The sequence below is a fragment of the Epargyreus clarus genome, unplaced genomic scaffold, assembly GCF_041222505.1.
Source record: "Epargyreus clarus isolate Ecla_fem2 unplaced genomic scaffold, WU_Ecla_fem_2.2 ptg000018l, whole genome shotgun sequence".
NCBI classification, from domain to species: domain Eukaryota; kingdom Metazoa; phylum Arthropoda; class Insecta; order Lepidoptera; family Hesperiidae; genus Epargyreus; species Epargyreus clarus.
The window spans coordinates 16,136,478-16,159,031 of NW_027332226.1; the positions used below are offsets into that span (position 1 = coordinate 16,136,478).

General features: G+C 39.8%; 1 protein-coding gene across 1 annotated transcript; it reads right to left on the minus strand.

Annotated features, from left to right (window-relative positions):
• Positions 1-273: 273 nt before the first annotated feature.
• On the minus strand, positions 274-21,619 carry LOC140749670 (uncharacterized). The gene is made up of 14 exons (XM_073082787.1): positions 21,288-21,619; positions 18,124-18,211; positions 13,111-14,203; positions 12,253-12,458; positions 8,190-8,214; positions 7,467-7,664; positions 6,421-6,732; positions 4,017-4,132; positions 2,996-3,163; positions 2,238-2,464; positions 1,816-2,024; positions 1,125-1,247; positions 828-976; positions 274-574 (listed from the first exon to the last, which is right to left on the minus strand). Exons 2-14 carry the CDS (start codon positions 18,207-18,209, stop codon positions 274-276), a joined length of 3,213 nt encoding a protein of 1,070 aa, XP_072938888.1. The 5' UTR covers positions 18,210-18,211; positions 21,288-21,619.
• Positions 21,620-22,554: the final 935 nt, after the last annotated feature.

Here is a 22,554-nt window from a genome sequence, read left to right on the forward strand (position 1 = left end):
TACCTTTAGGATGTAAACACGTTTTAGTAAGAAATTAATTACTATGCAATAGGATTATTGTTTTCTTACTTAAACTGTTTCTTGTATGAGTTATAACGGAGTAAGATACATACATATATGTTGTTTTCGCATAGTCTAATCTATCCTCTTTACTATAAAGCACTATGAAGTGCTAAGATATATTTTAAGTGCGTGCATGTAGGTAGATAACAAGTTAGTTAATATAATAAGCCGTGTTCACATCTTCCAACTTGAAGTATGTATTGGGCCACGTTATTTAAGAAAGCGTAATCTTCTGAATAATTTCCGTGGTTGCTTGTTGCGGTGGCGTGGCGGCGCGCGGGGGGCGCGGTGTGCGCGGGGCGGGGTGCGGGTGTTGCGGGGCGGGCGGGCGCGCTCGGCGAGCAGCAGCGCGGCGGCGGCGAGCGCGCCGGCCAGCAGCAGGCGCGCGGCGGGCGCGGCGTCGCGCAGCGCCACGCGCGCCGCGCCGCCGCCGCCCGCGCAGCGCGGCCGCGCCGCCAGCCACTGCCGCCGCCACCGCGCCACCACGCCCACCTCGCGCTGCCACCGCAATCTGCGGGGATAACGTATCCCTCATGTTAGAACCGGGACGTTGAACAGACTCTACGCATATAAGACTCACCTCTATCCAGGGAAATAAACGATAGATAAAACATCTACAAATTGAAAAATCTTATGTAAATTTTATATATCCATAGCATAAATCCAAGAAATTTGCACGGAGGTAATTCGCCAGGATGTTGCTGTAGCTACCGTTAAACTCTCACTGTACCTATATCGAAAGTAGAAAAATAAAGGGTGGATACCTGGCGGCGAACAGGTCGCGAAAGCCAGAATGTTTGCGCACCGGCACGGCCACGGTGGGCAGCGTGAAGGCGGGGATCTGCTGCAGCCCACACTTCTCGTGCTCCTCGAACGTCTTGCTGATGATGTCGTAGCCTGAACTCTCCTCCACCTTAATACAAATATATTGCACTTATTATGCAAAATTATAGCGTTCAAAGATATTAAAACTTGATACAAATATCTCGAGTACGGTTATTTCTAATTGACATGATTTTGCTGAAACCTAAATTTAAAAATAAGATTGATATGCGTATCACCTGGAATGCAAAGAGGCCGGTGCGCAGGCGCGCCACGCCGTCCTCTACGCTGAGGTAGGCGCGCTCGCCCAGCGGCAGCAGCTTGCGCCGGTACAGCCGCTGGGTCGCGGGGTCCTTGCTCTCCTAGCATACACAACAATCACAATAATTAGCCCTATGAATATTAAAACGTCTTGCGCCTTAAACATTTTTTGTAGGAGAAAAAATTATGTTTGCCGAACATCATATATTATTATTATTTGTTCGGATTTGCACAATCGAACAAACCAGCGACCACGACCACGACCACGTTTTTGCATAGTTGCAATTGACGTGCAATCGCTTTCTTAAAATTAATTTTATTAAGATAAGTTAGTACGTGACCAGCAGCCACTAGGGCAGCGCGTATTCGATACCATTACCATTACCATTACCATTCAGGCGCTGTTAGAATCGTGTAACGCTTTTACCATTACCAATACCATTTAATGGTTATTAGAATAAAAACCAGTTATCCAGTAAAAGGCTGAAAGGCCGTCCGTTATTACCAAACAACCATACCAGAAACAAGAACTGTTTTCGTTATTGTCGTGAAGTTGCATTTGTCTATGGAGAATAGTAGTACGTAGTAGTAAAATTCAAAACTGTATGTAGAGAGAGTAGATTTCTTATTTCTAAAACGATAAAGACAGAGGTAGCGACGAATATTTACAGCAAAGTAGACTTTTTTGTACGTGGTCTCTTGGATCCCCATCTCCATGGGCGAGTGCGTGAGGTCGTCGATAGTCTGCAGCGCATGGCTGGGCGTCTGCAAGATGGCCACGATCTTCGCGGAGTACGACGTGAACACGAACTGCGAAGCCAGCAGCGTGCTCAGCATCAGCACGCGGACCGACAGCAGCCGCGGAGACAGGTCCGACCCTGGGAATCACAACGAGTCTCCTTCCAATTATGATGTCAGAATTCCTACCTATTTTTTAGAGCAAAAGAGAAACTAAAAAGTTCTATGGTTTTATTTCACATGAGTTAATTATCTAGCGTAACAAAAATGTAAACAAATATTCCTATAGGATATACGTATTGTATATGTACAAGTAAATTGTAAAGCATTCTTGTGTACATCAAGTCGTATACCTTGCTGACAAATGGTGCCGATAGCGAAGGTAAAGCTCTCGGCGAGCGTGAGCCTTGCGAGCTGCGTGTCTGGCGCGGCGCGCGGCGCCAGGCGGCCGGCCAGCGCCAGCAGCGTCGCCACGCCCGCGAACACGCTCGCCGTGGCCGCCCACACGCCGCGGCTGAACGGTAGCGCGAACACGTTTGATACGGCCGACCGCGGCGGCTGACGGAATATGAACGAACCTCTGAAACATGGAAATACGGCTGAATAGACAGTGGCTTCCTTTATAACTTTTAAAGGGATTTTGGCAAAGCTATGTCCTGCTGGGCTATGTTATACCCGGGGAGCGGCCGTGCTCCAACAGTCTCAGTTCGGAGCTTGTATATATGCACAAGATGTTGAAAAATATCTAATCACAGAAACGTGTAGCGCCATCTCTTGACGAGTATTGAGAAATCGCCACAAGTTCTACTATCTTTATACTCGTACCATTGGGATGAATGCAGACCCTTTGTGGTTCGATTTCAGTGGCATCACCGTCACACCTTTTTGTTCAGTGCTGCTGTGTTCTGGTTTGATGGGTGTGGTAACGGAGACATACTAATCCGAGGCTTTTCTACGTACTTCACGATGCTAATGTCCATGCACGCCATTAGCCAGTAGCCACTTACAATTTTTACTTCTTTCTATACAAGTATAAATAATATAACTAAAATCTTCAGAGAAGTAACAAACCCGTCAGATCTAGATATGATGATAAAGAAACGTGAAGTACCTGACTACGACGGTCTCGGAGCAGAAGTGCAGCACGCGCCAGCGGTCCGCGCGCATGAACATGGAGGCGATGCCGAGCTCGACGCGGCCGCGCTGCAGCAGCCCCGCCAGCCCGTCGAACGACCCGTTGCGCTCCTCGCCATACAGGTCCACTTGCTTCATGTCCAACCTAGCGGTTGTTGTATTAATCGTAACGAGCTCTCTTAGGTGCAACTATGTTTATCACAAACTGTTGCTCGCAGGCTGAAGTAAGCCTGCGCCATAAGCTACCACGGTCTTACAATGTAGATTACTGATGGATAGGAAAAGCGTATTAAACCAGTCGTAGGACCTTTTAGCAGTGATAGCCTAGTGATTAAGAAACTCGGCCTTTCGATCGAGGGGTCCGAGATTCAAATCCCAGGCACCCAGGCACCTCTGATTTTTCAAAGTTATGTGCGTATTATAAATTAATTATCACTTCCTAAACGGTGAATGAAAATATCGTGAGGACACCTACATACCTGAGAGATTTATAAAAAAAACATCTCAAATGTATCTACCAAATACACACTTGGTCAGCGCGGTGGACTATGGCCTAATTCTTTTCATTATGAGAGGAGACCCGTGCCCAGCAGTGGGACAGTAATGAGTTGATGATGAGGACCTTTCAGGCCTTTGCTCTGACAAGTATACCCGAAAACCTAACATGCCTTTTGATGCATGGCGGCACGCCCTAAATTAGCGCTCACCCATCAAATATATCACAGTGCGCGTCATTGCATAACTTAAAAGTTAGGCACCATCTACACAAACTACGAAGCTACGCGATTCTACGGAGTTACACGCCATACAAGTGACACTTTATGGTTAGTTTGTTAGGTACAATTAAACGCAACGTCTTGCTTGATAATGTACCTACCTACTTCTTTGAGGAAAAGTCAAACTACCTACTTATTAGACATAATAATATTCTCATTTTGACAAGTTGTGCTTTCTCAAAATGAAAATATTTTTATTGGCAGAAAAGGTGTGTTACAAACCTAAAGTTTAGGTCTTCAGCGCAGTGCACGAGCAGCGGGTAGGTGAGCTTGGGGAAGGTGTCGATGTGGCGGTTGGACAGGTCCCACCAGCCGCGGAAGTGCTGCGGCTGCGTCATCTGCAGCGAGAATGTTAACGACAGTATTCAGTAACGGCGACTGCCTCACCACATGAGTAAAAAAGGAATATTTACTCATGTGGCCGCACTGCACGACTTTGGATTTGGGTATTCGTATACTCATACATTTTAGCAATGTAACCGTAGAAAATTAAAAAAATATATGTATCTCTTTGGGCACTTGTGCACATTATAGGTAAGTAATTCCTTTGTAAAAAGTACCTACTTATGCCGCTGATAGATGGGATATCTATCAGCGGCATAAGTAGGTACTCAGAAATAAAAACCAAAATATTTATAATAACATTCACAAACAAACCGGAATTTTACTATAGTCAACATCTAGAAAATTAGTGTCATGCTAAATATACAAAGTAAATGTATTAACCATATCACATGATTAGATAGCGGTATGTCTGATATAAATAACAAATAACATAAATAGCTGAACGTTGGAGGGGTTATTGTGAAGAGCTATACAGTAATCCCGAAGGCGCTTGTACAAATTCTTGGCATACGAACTGGACCTCGATCGGCCTAGAACCAGACATCCTTCGCACAGAAGTCACAGCCGCGCTGAAGTTGCTCAAGCCGAGGAAAGCCCCCGGACTCGACAGCATAACTGCTGAAGTCCTTCAATCCTTGGGTGACAAAGGCGTGGATGCACTACACATGATATGCAATAACATCTGGCGCACCGGGACGTGGCCCGAAGACTGGACCAAATCTGCCATAATTCCCCTGCATAAGAAAGGGTCCACGAAAAAGTGCGACAACTACAGAACCCTCTCTTTAATATCGCATGCCAGCAAAATCTTACTCCATATTCTGAACCGTCGCCTCAGACACTTCTTAGACTGGCAGATACCGGAGGAACAGGCAGGTTTTGTGAAGGGCAGAGGTACTCGGGAACATATTCTGAATGTCAGGCAACTGGTTGAGAAGGCTTACGAGTTTGATGCCCCTTTTATCATGTGCTTCGTCGACTATACAAAAGCCTTCGACTGCGTCAACTGGGGAAAACTTTGGGAGGTTCTTCGAGAACTAGGGATACCATTGCACCTGGTCGCCCTTCTTGAAGCCCTGTATCGCAAAAGCCACGGGGTTGCAAAAATCGATGCAACTTTGTCAAAACCCTTTAAATTCGGAAAAGGCGTGAGACAAGGATGCATTCTGTCCCCAATTCTGTTCAATGCATATGGGGAGTACATTATAAGGCACACAATGGATGGCTGGGAAGGAGGTGTTACCGTAGGTGGAGTGAAGATCACTAACCTACGATACGCAGATGATACTACCCTCCTAGCCGCCTCAGAAGCCGAAATGATACTTTTGCTGGATCGGATGGAACACATAAGTGGTGAACTGGGCTTAAAGATAAACAAAGAGAAGACTAAACTGATGGTGGTTGACCGAACAAATAAACTGGAGCTCACTGGAGCATTGAACCTCGAAAGAGTAGACCATTTTAATTACCTGGGCTCCAGCATCTCTAACACCGGCTCGTGTGATTTAGAAATCCGTCGTAGAATTGGAATGGCCAAGGGCGCCATGGGCCAACTAAAAGGAATATGGAAAGATAGGAACATCAGGAATAATACCAAGCAGAAGCTTGTCCGAACGCTAATATTCTCCATATTCCTTTATGGAGCCGAAACATGGACGCTCAGAGCAAATGACCGAAAACGTGTGGATGCGTTCGAGATGTGGTGCTGGAGGAGGATGTTACGTATTCCCTGGACAGCTATGAAAACTAATGTGTCAATACTCAAGGAACTCAAAATATCAACTAGACTTTCGACCATCTGCCTACAGCGAGTCCTTGAGTATTTCGGCCATATTGCCCGGAAGAGTAGCGACAATCTCGAAAAGATAGTCATCACCGGCAAAGTCCAGGGAAAGAGACCGCGCGGACGTAGTCCGATGCGCTGGTCGGATCAAATCCGCACCACTCTCAATAGCAGGATGCATGATGCCATCCACGTTGCTGAGAACCGGAACCGTTGGCGCAATATAGTCCGGGATAAGGTGATCCGTGGAGAGGGTCACGACCCTCAGCATTGAGGACATCGACGCAAGGAGGAGAGGAGGATATAAATAACAATAAACTGAGTAATAAGTATACGGTTAGATCTTTTATCGCTTTTTTTTGTTAAATACTGGAAACATACTGCTTTTATCACAATTTTATAGGTATAACGCAACATATTTGCTTTATGCAGACAAACATAGCAATGAGATGAAGCCTGCATTCATTAAAACTACTTTGTAGTCTTTTAAGATCTTACTACAGTGGCCGACTTAATGTTCACGTTGTGAAGATCTTTCCTCCTGGACACTGCAGTGGGCAGGCTGGCCCACAGCGCTTCTAACGTCTGTTGACTCGATACATAGCCCGCGTATAGTTTCGTAAATATGAAAGGCTGGTTGGGTTTAATCCTGTACACGTCGACCAAGGCGTCTCCTGATGCGAACACGACGTCAGCGTCAGGTAATATGACAGCGTCAGATAACGTGTCTCCCAGCATAGTTTCATTGTAAGCAGATGGATGGATGAGGAGCCAGGAGTGTCGCAGATTGAATGCTCTGGAAGACGATGCCTGAAATGTAACAAAAAAAACTTCACCACAACTCCTGTGAGACTAATAGATAAATAGACTACCAACCTACCAAGATACATACTCTACATTTTCATAACTCGGAGCTCTATATTAACTTTTTTATAATATAGGGTGGCGAGCATGCAGTCCACCTGATGGTAAGAGGCTACTGCCGCTCATAGATATCTGTAATCAACCCCAGATAGGATTAAATATTCCTACCGGCCACAGATGCGAACGCCGAACACAGCAGCGCCTAGAAAGACATTCAAAGTATAAAAGAAGGTTACGTTCAGATTAAGTAATAGGTATCTACATACGGTATACATATAAATAGGAAGGTACCGACAAGGAGTGTCCTCGCAATAAGATAAATCTGTTTGGTTTGCACTTTTGCATCGTGTTTATTTATCTCGCTGGCTTTAAGTACAATTAATTTAGATAAGATGTTTTTATTTTACTTAGCTTATTAGAGGGTATCTACGGAAATTCTATCATGCTATGAATATTATGATAACTATCTATGTAGTATTTTATAGTAAAGAAGTAGGTAAGAGACATACATAACTGAAAGTACGTACACTACGAGATCTATCTAAAATGAATAACTTCAATAGTAGGTATTCTATCACAGCATCACGAGCACTGCTTCGTTAGGACAGAAATAAAATATAATAAATGTTTTGGTCTGAACGTCTTGATCATGGACCGAAGACAATGTTCAAGACATGAACCTTATCAAGAACAAGCGCGTAGTCGGGGCAGGCTAGGTCGAGCAGCATGCCCTCGCGGTGGTCGCGGTAGGGCGGCAGGGCGGGCGGCGGCCGCGCGGCCAGCGCCACGCGCAGCCCCGCCGCGCGCCCGCGCCGCGCCAGCTCCGACACCATCTCTGCCGGACACAGACAAGTGTAGGAGGAAGATCCGTAGACAATCTTAGAATTTAATTTATTATTTATAAAACCAAACACTTACGGATTTCAAATTCATTAAGTACATTTGCCTACTATAAATTCAAATTCTGAATATAACAAAAAATTAAATACCATTTAAGTTTCATGCCTATCGATAACTATACGCTGGGCAGGCGCGTCTACCCTCTAGTCATTTATAAAAAAGATAACTACCTACTTACCACCATGGTGAAGATAAGTATTTATTTACAAAAATAACAAAATTAAACCAATCTTAATAACTGTTCAAAATGATCGTCTCGTAACGCAGAGTTTGGCGCATTTCCGCATATTGCCTTACACTCGGCACAACACAAACGCATCACTTCGGAGTTCGGACCTTATCGGAGGCAGTTAACAAGACATTTCGTTCCTATTTAATTACAGCGTGATACAGAAATACTCGTGGCGCCATCTTTTGACGAGTTCCAGAAAGTCACCAGGTGGCAGATGGCCTGTTATATTAGGTTTGTATAATCATGTACCTACTTAGGTACATCAAATTACCCACCCGGTCTCCAACAGAGAAAAGCTGTTAATAATGTCAATTTCTTAGAAGCAAAATAGATTAAGATAAAATTGATGAAATCCATAGCGTCCTAGTCCATAGAACTAACTCCACCAAATGATGACGACTCCTCACAATGCCACAGACCTTGCTTTATAAATACTTCGGTCTTCATTCTTCAATTATAACCATTCATGAATGACACATTTATTTGTCGACCCTATGAAAAGTTCTTAAGGGAAAGTTCTTTCAATTAATCTTTCGTTCTTTTTAATAAGTTAAAAGGTTTTCTTCACATAAAGTCTACACAATGAATCATGATCTACTCAACATTATCCTCGATTTATTAGTTAAGTAATAAAAAATTACCGACACATTTTCAACGATTGTGACTTACCTAAGATACAACTGAGCATAGTATCTACCTATGTCTACTGGTAGACGAGAGTACCTAACTCCAACTAAAAAGGTCGTCCAATATCTACTTTAATTATAAATTAGGAGTGGTAAAATAGGAACTTCGCCTTTACAACCCCTTATAATTTTGTTATTACCTATATGCCCCGAGTAAAATGATACTTGCTCGTCGAAGTCGGGGTAAGTATTATGATGATTGCAGTTCAAATAGCTAATCGTCTACTGCAGTACTTAGTGCCATTATTATCTACCTTAACGGTTATCATTATTCACATAAATGTTCCTAGAACGACATTTTAAATTAAATTGCTAGTTTCCTACATTTTATATTTGTTAGGGTTTCGGAAGGAAAACTTCTCTAGAGAGGTTTAAAAATAAAGGAGGTTTTTTTTAGATACGAGGAGAGCTCTTTTAAAAAAAAATGTCAAATTTCTCTAAAATTAGTCAATTCTGAAAAAAATCAATCTCCCAGCATATTTAATATTGTGCCTCTACAGACAATTTACATGATTCATTTGCTTCATTAAATTAGCAGCGCGCGAGGCAACAAGATTGCAAAACTGGTACGAGGATGTAGAGGTAAGTACAGGCAGGTCGTTGACTAATAATGCTAATTAATTGGCACTGTTAAAATATAAGTAACGCTTCAGATCGAATATCATGAGGTAGAATTTAATTGCTTACTATCACTTTACTTTCAAACATTTATTTTTTAATAATAGAAAAAGAAGCAAACTAGTATACATGTGTAACGTAACTGATATAAGAATGTTATCGAACTTTAACACGCAGCGACGTATCTCTGAAAATAAATTAGAACACTTGTACTTATACTACTTGGCCCTTCAACGAGATCATAGAAGACTACAGCACCATTAGAGAAAACCTATACCCGTGGTGTCATTCGGTTGAACAATGAAGGGTGCTACAACCTGTAACTTATTCAAATACCCATAGTCCCACTACTAAGTTTTTATGGAATGAGAAGGATTTAAAGTGTACAGGCTAATAAAACTGCGGGTGTTCTTGTAACAATATTTATTATCGTCCTTCAGATCGTCTCGGACCGTCGAGACCGCAACCATCACTTAACAGGTATATAATACTATCACACAACCAACACAAAATATAATAATTTCATTAACAAATTTAATACTTATTGCACAGCAAGATTCTAATAAATTTCGTATCAATAGCAGTAAATAACATAAAGTACTCTTGCTTTTAGCTCTGAGCAACAATAGCAACTCTTGTTTTTGTTTTGCTAAAATATAAAACAGAAATTTGTGCTAATTGGCTAAATAGAGTGAAGATTTTTGTAAATTTAAAAATAAATTAGATAGCTTCAAATTGCCTAAAACAGGTTTTAAAATATTGTAAATATTTGGGAAGATATTATAAAAGTCTAGATGTAACATCAGCTTCGGAAATAACAATGGATACACTAAGAACAATGGAGATACTAAGGGATAAAAATAATAAACATGCTATTAACGCAAAAACAGGAGAGCCCCTACGCGGCACCGGCGCAGGGCCATCTTACATTTATAACTTAAGCGTCATTTTATTGAACATTTCGCTGCCACGCGCCATCTAGACTATTGTAATGTCTTTGGCATTATTTAAACATTAGAAAACTATTACAAACACTTTTCAACCACAGCATTGTAATAACGAACAGTAAGGTTTGGCTAATATTATAACATAAAACAGATCAAAGCAGATAATATCACTATATAGCACATTGTCTTCAGTTTTACTTCCATACCTAATTATGTTGGAATTTCTGTATGGTGGAGTGTGAATTATTAAAATTAAAATATCATTAAAATTCATTTCGGATTAAGTGGTTAATAATAATGTATAAAATAGTAAATAAATGAAATTATACACTTAATCAAAAAAGTACTTCATCAGTCGTCGAGACATAGGTTTACTGAGAAACCCTAAAAATTTAGAGATTAAGATTATCCTTGCTTAATCCCTGTAATGTCCAATGTATGAAAGTCCTTTCCAAATTGAATCAATAACGCTAAAGTTATTTGGGACCTATACAGACAAACATTTTAAAAACGTTTTTACTATAATATAAACTTTGAGGCATTTCATTTAATTAGAATGAAGATATTTTAAACATACTTGATATTAATAACAAACGATGTAAGTGAAATTAAGTAATGGGTTAAATAATATTAATAAAACTAACCTAACATAATTAACTGATTAGGTTGGATACTTTTAATTTAAATACCTACACTTATAATGATGAAAGCACGTTGATTCACACTAATTCCATGGAAGGCTGATATATCGCTAATGATTAGAGTGTAACTCGGCTTAGCTTGAAATAATTGCAAAATAAGATTTGTACAAAGCAAAATAAATTAAATTTTTCTGTAGTATGCAATGATTGCCCAAGCGATAGCGGCTTCATACCAGCAGGTGGCCATTGCCTTCATCGCCAGGTTCAAATATAAAAATTTACTTATTGCATATCATCTGTTTTACCGCGTACAACAAGACGAGTTAAAATATGTTTGTTAATGTTATGCAATCTGAAATAAATCGTTATCAAAATCCATGATAAATGATTTCAGCAAACATATAAAACTATATAATTCGCAAAAATAACAATCGGTATATCTCTTACGTACGTGTAAATAATTTATGAGACAGTTATAGTCCGCGTAAAACTGCTAGTCCGCTCAGAATATAGAAATAAAACGCGTGGCCATAGCAAATTGTATGACTACACATGTTCTCTACAAAGAGCGGACTAGCAGTTTGGCGCGGACTATACAGCTCTAACACAGCGCCTAATTATTTAAATCGAGAATTATTTTTCTCTTTAACGATAAGCCCTCTTAAGGTATCTTTCACTTAGATGCGTCCAATTGATATGATATCCACTTTAGCTCAGATCAAATATTTTTTCTTTTATTTAATTGGTCTTCATTTACATTTTATATAACATAAGTAGGCACGCACTGGTAACGAGTTTCCTTATGAGATAGGTGGGGGATTCTTTATAATAGAGGGTGTTCGACTCAATCGTATGGCACAACATTATTTTTACAAATTTGCCTGCGACAAAATTTTGTGACATTACTAGTTGTCGTATAGTAGTTACCAGTAAAAAGTATTGGTTTTATTTATAAATTAAAAAGTAAAAATATGTTGAGTACGAACGCAAATGAGTCGGGGACCCTCCATTGCGAAGAATCGTCCGGGTAAGTCACGAGCCTTTGCACGTCATTTCGTTTACATATTAAAATAGAATCCTAAATGTCACGAGCAGTGCACGTTCTAACGAGACGACTGTGGCTTCAGGATGCTGGATCGGTCCAAAGTGCAGTCTTGTGTAGTTCGCGAACGAACTCGTTCGGAAGAGCGCTCCCACAGATGAACTACGCGAACTAGATCCCCGATTTCTCGCTCCATACTTCGTTAGCTCCTAACTGAACTAGTGAAAAAATGGCGGTAACCAAATTGATGTCGTCATATTTTATGAATATTTTATAAGAATCAATAGGTATACCCTGTTTTGGCGCGGCCGGGAGCAAACGAACTAAAAAAGTGAACTAGTTCGAGCGGTCCCAGTCGCGAACTATTACGGCCAAGACTATCAAAGCGTCGTGCGTGCGCTAGGAGGCGGCCGGGCAGGCGGCGGGCTGCGTGAAGAGCGCGGTGTGGTTGACGAGCAGGTAGAGGAGCAGCGAGCCGAGCGCGGAGCCGGCCTGCGTGGCGCCGCCGCACGCGCGCATGCCCGCCGCGCCGCCGCGCCGCGCCCACGCGTACACCCACATGCGCGCGTACGACGCGCTCGCAGACACCGCCACCCACGAGCACACCTGCAACACGCAACACGTGCACTGACGATACGCGCTCCACACACATGGGGGTAGACGCGATGAGGCGTCGCCGCTTGGTTTGCAGGATCCCGTCCGATGAGGACAGACACCGCTTAATATCGGAGATGATTCAGTGATACGATCTTTATTGTTCAATTTTTATTTCGATTGAAATTTCATAGCGACTTGAATCGTTAAAACTCGATTCAATAACCATATTTGACGCGTATATAAAAAAATCTCAAAGTTATGTTAAATCTACCAATATGCACTTGGCCAGCGCGGTGGACTATGGTCTAATCCTTCTCATTATGAGAGGAGACCCGTGCCCAGCAGTGGTACAGTAATGGGTTGATGATGAAGTTTTTACTCGTTCTACTGACGATTTTGTTGTTCTTCGTCATCTCAATGGTATATAAATAAGATGATCGTTAATTTTTGTTAGGAAATTTTATTGGGTTTTTATTGAGTGATTTGAAAATATCCGTCACGGTACAATCCGTTAACCCTTCGCCTATACTTATTAAATCACCGTGATGGTTTACGCTTCAAATCTCCCTAAATTAAGGGGAGAAATACAGAAATCAACTACTATTTTACCATATAAACATCGACGTAGACCGATATTTTTTCTGAACAAAAGGGAACTCACCACGAGCGCCTCCCCGGCGGCGGCGCGGTAGAGCGGCGGCGCGGGGCTGAGCAGCGCGGCGGCCAGCACGAAGGCGAGCGGCGCGGCGGCGGCGGCCAGCAGCGCGCCCAGCGAGCGCGCGCGCAGCGGCGGCAGCCACACGCCCGCCAGGCACGCCGCCGGGTTGGCCATCGCGCCCAGCGCCACCGCCAGGTGGTACGCGCGCGTGCCGTACGGCTTGCACGCGTACGACTGGATCGACGGCAGCACGCCGTTCATCAGCGCGTTCAGCCACGCCATCAGCACGAGCACCGCGATCCACGTCGGCCGCACCAGCGACTCGCGCGGCGCCGTCGCCTCGTCCTCCTTGGCGGCCTCCGCCGGCTTCACGCGCTCCGACCGGAACGCCGCCCAGTTGTCCACGAACGCGAAGCTGATGAGGCTGAGCGCGGAGAGCGCGGTCAGCATGAGCAGGAACGCCGTGGTGTCGAATCGCGCCGGCGGGTATATCGCCTCCAGGGTAGAGTTGTCCGGCGATGGAACGCATTGCGGTTCGCCGCCGACGCCCTGGATCAGCACGAGGATGCTCGGGATGAACCCGCTGAGGCCCTCGCCGACTAAGTACGTGGTCAAGTAAACGTCCCGGTAGTGTCTCAGATACGGATAGAATAACACCGAGCTGGTGCATCCGACCAGCGCCGCGAAAAACGTCAGGGCGAGGAACGCCACGGACCTCTCGGAGCCCCCGACCGTTGCGGTTTCCGTGTAGAGGAACGCGTTGAGTGCGAGAGCGAGGGTACCTATCGCGAGCAAGCCGTAAATGTACGGCGGGTCGGATACACGCGGGAGCAATATCTTCATGAGCGCGTACACGAGCAGGCCGACGTTGGCGAGCTGCACGGCGAGCGCCATGGAGGAGGGCAGCGCCCAGCCCTCGGGCAGGCGGTCGACCAGCAGTGGCAGCTGCACGTACAGCCCGTTAACGCCGAGCCAGGTGCCGAGCCCCCAGCACGCCATCAGGACGTCCAGCGCGACGCGACGCCGCACCCCCAACATCTTCACTCTGGATTCTTCTTCCGACAAACACGGAGCCCTTTCTTTCTCCTCGTTTAACCTGTCGTGCGAATTAACTAATTACTTATCGTAACAATTTATAAATTGATTTGTTAATACGGCAATGACAGACGGGAGCGGCTCCTATGTGCGCGGTGTGGTCGGCGGCGGCGCGGGAGACAGTGCGGCCGTCGGAGCCGAGACCAAGCCACCGTCACGAATGATGTTCGCGATTCGAAGATTACATTAATCTAAATTATCGTAACGATACACATCGGTACCTATAGATAAGGATTTAACATTCAGTAGTCTTATACTAATAAAATAGCGACAAGTTGTCTGTTTGTAAGTATAAGTACGGTATATGGGTATTTATTATTTAAGTTCTAAATATAATAGTAACTAATATAATTTACTTAATGTATGATTTTCGATTAGTAATATTTCTTTATCAGCACTGTCTAAACCAAAACAAAAGCACATAAATTGATACAAAACGGCCGATCGCGCGCTCACTAATCTAACTCGTAATCACATATTATCAAGTTTAGATTAGTCTTTGTACTAATAAACATAAATTGATTTAAAACTATATTCCAGTGTTTATCAATTGACGAAGTTTAACGAATTAATGTACTCAATGGTTAACTAAAGAGTAGATCTTTAGTTAACCATTGAGTACACTAATAAAGTTAATAAAATACATTTCAAACACATATAATTATAAAGACATATTTTTGGCGCATTAAGCAAATTAATGATGTTGTTAATTTGATAAGATCTATATTTAATCGTCTTGTAATAATGTAATACAGTGATATGACAGTAATCATTAGTATACATTCCCACATGCCCACGATAACATTTATCTTCAATCTTAAGCAAACATTTAAGTATGTTAAGTCCTAATTGAAACAATTAACTGCAACTTATTCTAGAATATTGTTATAGCTATACCCTTAGAACTGTTAACACTTAATCGAATCTACGAATTTGATCCTCGATTCCTCGGATTCGATTGATTGAGTGCTCGATTGAAGATTGATACTAAGGTTTTGGGAACCTACATTAAATTACCAATCCGTGGTTTTAAACTGAACACAAAAATAAAACGTATATAGTGTGTAAAGAATAATTAACTCTCGTGGTCTTTTTATCTACGCAAATTAAATTTAATGTATAATTTATTCCTGAAGTCGTTTTATAACACGAACACATAAGTTATTCATATCAAGACACATAATTGTTGCCTGATCAATAACCACCATTCAAGAACTAATTAATCTTATCTGAGGACTCTCCGAACTTCGTCCTCTTTATCAGTTCCTATTTGACAAATTGTTTCAGTGTTGCTCAAATTGCAACATACAGATTACCGGATCAATTATAATTGATAAATAATATTATAATTGATCAATTATATCAATAATTATTGATACAAGTGTAGCATTTACGTTATTATAAAGTATTTGCTTCTAACAGCGGCTTTGGTCGCATTCAGAGGTTTTTTTACCCCTGGGGAATGGTACTTTTTTATATTTCAATGTACAGACAAAATTAGACATAAAATACACATAATTAAGAACATAATATATAAGTAAAATTTATATTAGTTAAAAACTTAACTATTTTTGATAAAATATGGTATTAATGGATAGAAGATTAAATTTCATAATCATAATGTTTAGTGGACGAAATACACATATTTACCATACCTTCTTCATCCAAGGTTTTATTCACAGACTAATAATATAAAATAGGATTGTCGCAATTAGGTAAGTACCTATATAAAAAAATATTAACGGCAGCCTTGACTGCGATGATAACAAGGCAGTAAAGTCGAGCGAGAATGACTCAAAATAAAGAAGTTCTCATAAACGATGATTTCTGCCGATTTTGGACAAAGTATTCATTGATTATTGTTTTCAATAATTATGTTATCTGTTGCTAAACAAAGTTATCATGAGACGCCACCCTCGTGTTTCACTTGAATCTGCTGTTGTATTATACAGACACCATTATTTTCATTCATATTGCATAACATTATATATCCATTAAACACCTGACAAATCAATTTAAAAACCTTATACTTGGAAGCCCGTATATATATATTTTCCCTTGCCTGAGAGATTTCACCATGAGGATATAATACCCTGAGTTAAGCATGAGGTTAAAAATGACATTTTAACGTACCTCCACATTAATAATGTAAAATGCTACGTTACCAATAAACAAATATATGATCACCAAAACCAGGTAGCTGAGTAAGCAGTTGTGTTGTGACGAGCTATAAATCTTCCATCAACATTTGCCGCGAGTGAACGAAATGAATCACAATTAATATTAGGTAAATATTCATACGTACCTACTTGTTACTAAAAATTAAGATAAAACTTTAAGCAAGTAAGACCTAAGAAACAAAAGAGAGAGCACTACGTTTCATTAAATAACATTAAATAAGAATAACAAGGCCACGTTTCTATACATATGTATATATACGTATAAGTACAATATAATTCGTGTTCGCGGACGGACCGGTGCGACACTAGCGCGGCGGCCGCGCAGAACACTAAAAATTTCATCATACGGCATACCCCACATAAAATAACACGTATATTTAGACTTCCAAGAAAATAGTAACCAAATAATATTTGTGATGATTTTATATAAATATATGAAATCTAAAATCCTATATTTTTCTTATATCCTCAAGTGAGATAATAATGATTAAATTCAAGAGTTCGTTAAAATATAAATTGAATCCGCCCGTTGTTATGCTTTATACTGAATAATACACTCCGCCTGCTAAATAGTATACTCCACCGTTCTAAATTGGTGCACCGTGGTAAAGTAAGTAAGTCTCTGGGTGAGGGAAACCCGTGCCCAGCACTGGGACATGAGAAGCTCTTGCAGCCAATAGTATAATAAGTTGATAACTCAGCAGGGAGTTTGACTTTCTCATTACTTGTAGTCCCTACTAAGAATGCTGGAAATCTATGATGCGAAAAAAATGCGGGAACTGTTGGGAACCACTGATTTAGGCTATTCTAATTCAGATTCATTGTAACACGAATTGAAGAAGCTGCAATTTTAAATAAGAGTTAAGCTCATACATCTGTGCATAATTATGCCACCCAATATTTAAAAACCATTACGAGCAGTAAATCCAACAACGTCACGAAGTGGTTCACTCATTAAACAATGTAGACAGGCATAAATCAAATATAGTCGGTATAATAAATGTAAGACACCATACCAGAGAACAAAGTAGAAAGCGAATAAACCTTGTTATTGTAATTACTTATAACATTGTTATCAGCTTTAGAAGACATATGATTAAAACAAACGTAGATATGTGTCTTTTAACTCTTATTTGAAGTATTATTAAGTCAATTGGATTAAAAGAACTGAGAGTTTAATGATTTGGCAAGCATAAACCTTTGGATATTAACTACAAGTTATGGCGGTTAATATGCCTAAAATATTGAAAATACATAAATATGTTAATAAAGATCATCCAAGTCTGTCCTCGTCACAGGAGGAGCTCTAGAGCGCTGAAACTCCTCCCTCCGCTTTCTGTCAAGCTGCTCAAATGAGAAATCGTGGAGTAAAGTAAAAATTTGTGGCCAATAATTATAAGACACTTTCAACAAATTTACAAGGCCTCCGGCAATACAGGAAACATATACATTATTTAGTAATTTTGAAATCAAACTAGATTAATTATTTTTTGTGCTTATTCAAAGCAGTCTTATGAATAAAACTATTGAAAAGGATTGTCCCGGAATTTTTGACAGTAAAGAGAGTTAATCGCGAGCGAATGAAATCCTTCTTTAACGCAATATTCTCCTCTTTTAAAGAAATGTCGATTCGGACCTATTGGACATAAATGTTAATACATGGATGAAGACTGACTAAATTCACGCATTGGTTAAAAGAGTGCGGTGCCATAACGTGAATACTGGCATGAGTGGTGCCTACCTGTCGACGACGAGCGCCATGGTGCGGCGCAGCGCGCGCTGCAGGCCGAGCGCGCCATCCTCGCGGCGCTCCTCAGCTGCCGACATCACTACATTTACTATGAAAATGCCACTATTGTAAGGTCCCTACTATAATGCCAGTGTATATTCCCGGTCCATTCACAGATTGTTTGATAACAATGAGAGCTAAGTCATATTATAGCTAGCGTTACCGTCATCCACCTATCCCAGATATAGAAGTATAATAATATGTATAATCGATTTGTAATGATTTAAAGCAGCAGCGTACTGTTACTGGCAAAATAGTGTGGACATTTACAGTGCAATTAGCCATTCAACCACTAAAGCATTTACTGTGCCCAAACATAGAATTTAAGATTTCACTTTCATTAAAAAAGGAATAAAGAATCTATTATAAAGTCTTTACAAGCACACAGAATGACAGAACTTATTATATGAATCAAAAAGGACAGGAAACTTCCTTATTTATTATAGGTAATTTTGCTATGCTTTAGCTGGACCATACAGATTACATACAAACAACGCTAAACAATAAACAAATTGAATATTATAAAATCAAAAATAGTTTATGTAACTGCACTATTAAAAACAATGAGAACACTGAACACTGCATCACAGAGCCTTCAACAGAAGCAAGCACACTGCAAGCTGCCTTAGATGGAATGGCTTACTCTACTACTACTGGCATGATAACATCTGTTGTGATGTCCTAACAGTATTCTAATAGAGCACATTACTGATAACTTTGTTTGATAAGCTTAAGTTGAGAGCTCAGGCGAGCAAATAAGTAAATTTGGAGCATCGCTGGAGATATTTGCTTTCATACAATCTTGCTACATTAAGTGTTTATTGAACAACCATGGGATTACAACATATCATAAACCTATTTCAGAAAGTGACAGGAAGATAAACCTTTGTTATTCTTTATATGTAATTTTAAAAATCATCAATGTTTGAAAGGCATTCCATACTAAGCAAAATTGCATTTATAATGCCGGGGAAGGACTTAAAGTTTGAAATATTGAAATAAAAAATACTCACCTAATTGTTGGATTAAAAAGATTTTAACAGGCAGAGATATTTTTATACCAACAATATTTTTTTGCAAATATTTTAAGTTTAAACCACTTTCCTGTAAATTTTCCTAAATGTTGCTTAATAAGGATTGCTTTTCTAACGTCAATATTATTATTTGAAGTTGTACAGGAAAACAACTATCTGAGCCTGGTGTAATATGTATAGTTCATTATATTTGACTTGCATTATCAATATATGTTTTAGTTTCGTATAACGCTTACATGCAGTGTCATTCTTTTGCACCTTTTAGAAAAAACTATATAATAGTTTTAATAGAGATTGTAGATTGGAGTACACTAAGTATTAGAGTATGAAATTGTAATTTTAGTAAAAATTCCTTCTCATTAACTTAACTATCACTAAGTAAATATTGCCTGACTATTTAAAGAATTATCAAAAATGTGCACTCATGTTAATGTAAAATAATTACCAAAATATATTTAGTTACCTACACAAATATTTACAGTGTATATCATAAGTCATGGATAAAATAAATCTTAATTTTACTATTAGTACAGTTTGTATTTTGGCTTTGGCTAATTCATTTTAACATAATAATTGATTTTGATGTTAATAAGAGTTATCATTTATATTCTTTTATGATTACAAAAAAGTAATAATTGATCAATTATTACTTCCATGCCATACCATAATTACCATACCATAATTATTACCATGATCATGGTTTTCTACCTCACACAAGCACCGCTCATGGACTTCTATAGTTAATCCCAGATAGGATTGAAATTCTAGCCTCAGGATGGCCATAGATCCATTGCTACCTCTGGGAACTCAGTTCGAACACCTTTTTTATTGCCTCTCCCTTATTACATCCGCCAAACCAAGGCACAGAAACCCTAAATAATATTCATAATAACATGTTATTGCTCCTTTTATAATAACCCCATGCTAAGCGCCTTCGTTTTTAGGCAGAAGTAGGTATGGCGGGTGCCTCCAGAATTAAACAATAAAGATTATACCCTCTCCTATCTGAACTTGATTTGTGACTGAATACTTTAACAATACAAAAACAAAAAGAATGTTATATAGACAATTAAATCATCCGAAAAAAAATATTTTGCAATATAAGTGATTAAATTGTTAAAAATAATGACATTATATTACTGTGTTAACTATTCAATAGTACTCAATAAATTAAGAAACTAGATCAAAACATTGCATTCATGTTATACTCAAGTCGCAAAATATTTCAACATCAAAGTGAATATTTTCTAAATAACTGTACTGTGTCCTTGGTGCTAGCAATTGAAAGCCAATATAAGAGAATTGACTCAATTACAATGATAATAGATGTGTGCCGTGCAGTGTGATGCCGCGCAGGTCACAGATGTCCTCAACTACACAGTGGGCAGAACTATTACAAAAATTCTATGTAGTTAGTAAGCAATTAATCAATCAATGAAAAACATATCTTTAGACATAAACAAAACAGAACGATTTTAAATTATACTACATTTAGTACATTTGTACATTAGGTACATTATTTTTTTTTTTTTTTTTATAATATAGGAGTAGCAGACGAGCATGCAGTCCACCTGATGTTAAGTGGCTACTGCCGCCCATGGACATCTGTAATCAACCCCAGATAGGATTAGATATTCCTACCTGAGGTCGGCCACAGATGCGCCGCTACCCCTGAGGACTAAGCTGGAACGCCTCGGAAAAGTATGTCTCCCTTACCACACCCTTCAATACGGAACACAGCAGCGCTTAACACTGCTGTTATTAGGCAGAAATAGGTGTGGCGGTAGTGCCGCCGGAGTTGAACCACAAAGGGCTCTACCACCTTCAACAAAGGGCTCTACCACCTTCAAATAAATATAAGCTTCATTTTCAAAGACTACTTTAGACATAATTATACTTATTAAAAGCAAATAAATAATTTACGTAAGGTATGTATTAAACTAGTCATGTTTAAAGTTAAAACTAATAGTAAGATTTGTAACCATCGCAATTCGTCAGTTTAGTGATGAAATAAGGATCAAAGTCTAGGACACTCAATTGCTCAAATATTCAATGCTTCTTACAAACATAATAAAAACTAACCTCGTCATTGCTTCCAGTACCATCACTGAGACCGATGTTTCTCTTCTTATTCAATTCCTTATAACTAATCAGAACTTTATTAATTGTATAATCAAAGAGTTTACGTACGAGTCCATCAACTTAAACTAATTCACAGCCGAGACAGGAATAACTAAGACGTTGCAAGTGATATATCGTGGTACACACAATTATCGCTCAATTTTATGTTAAATAACGGGGTCAAAAGTGCAGGAGATTTAAAAACATTCGTGTGAATTTGAATTATATTCGTATGACCACACGTCACGACATCACGCCTTTCTCTGAAGTCTGAGTTTCTCGTCTATTCTTTTAACAATTGACATTTACATTTTGACACTGACATTATCTGACATGAGGCATAGACTGAATTCTTATCTCATGCATGTCCACTTGGGTTTTGAAATACACGGTTTTCCTGCCATGGATTCTTTTTTATTATTCTATGACCCGCCCCTTCCAATACCTAGCAAAGTCCATAAAAGTAAAGACGTCCCGGGAAAGAACCTCAAAATAATGTAGATATTATAATTTATCTAACTGCGATTCATATTACATGACATGAATGGTTAATAACGAAATTTCTATCGGTTTAGTAGTGTCACAGTACAAGGATCAGCAGTATGAACTCGGAAATATCCTTCCGAACCCTCCTCCTCCGCTAACCTGTATATAATAATACTCTATGTCCTCCCCTAAAACCAACCAGTGCCAGCTGGTACATGCTAGCATAACTAAGGAGTCACATTTAGCGTAATAAATAGATTAATATTAACTTTTAGGGTTGGTCACTTTTAAATGAACTATGCATTTTAACAGTACAAGCATACAGAGTGTATTTCGTTACGATGAATTAATTTAACGTAGCCTAATCAACCCGTTTTAGACCAAATTAGTGATCTCAGTCTAAAGTCATAATGGCAGACGTTCCAAGATTCATTATTTTTTATGCGCCCTCATAATATGGATGGTTCATTTATTTTTTATGCGCCCTCATAATATGGGCAGATCAATATTTTTTAATGCACCCTTATAATACGGGTATAAAATGAAGGGTACGAGTTAGCCGACAATAAGAAAAAATGACGTTACTATAAAAATGTATGTTTTTCTTCACTTTTTAAATATTTTGTTTTTGTTTTGTGTTTGTCCTAACCAATATATTTAGATTATCTTTAGCAATTTGTTATGACTGAGGTAATTGTATTTGTTTGCCACATATATAAGATTTGAGATAAGAGGAATATCA

Excerpts from the sequence above, each read along its gene's own strand:
- LOC140749670 (XM_073082787.1), bottom strand. The coding sequence starts at position 18,209 with ATGTCGGCAGCTGAGGAGCGCCGCGAGGATGGCGCGCTCGGCCTGCAG. Across the intron at positions 14,204-18,123 it reads ATGGCGCTCGTCGTCGACAG|GTTAAACGAGGAGAAAGAAA; the intron begins GTAGGCACCACT and ends TTCGCACGACAG. Across the intron at positions 2,025-2,237 it reads CGGCACCATTTGTCAGCAAG|GGTCGGACCTGTCTCCGCGG; the intron begins GTATACGACTTG and ends TGTGATTCCCAG.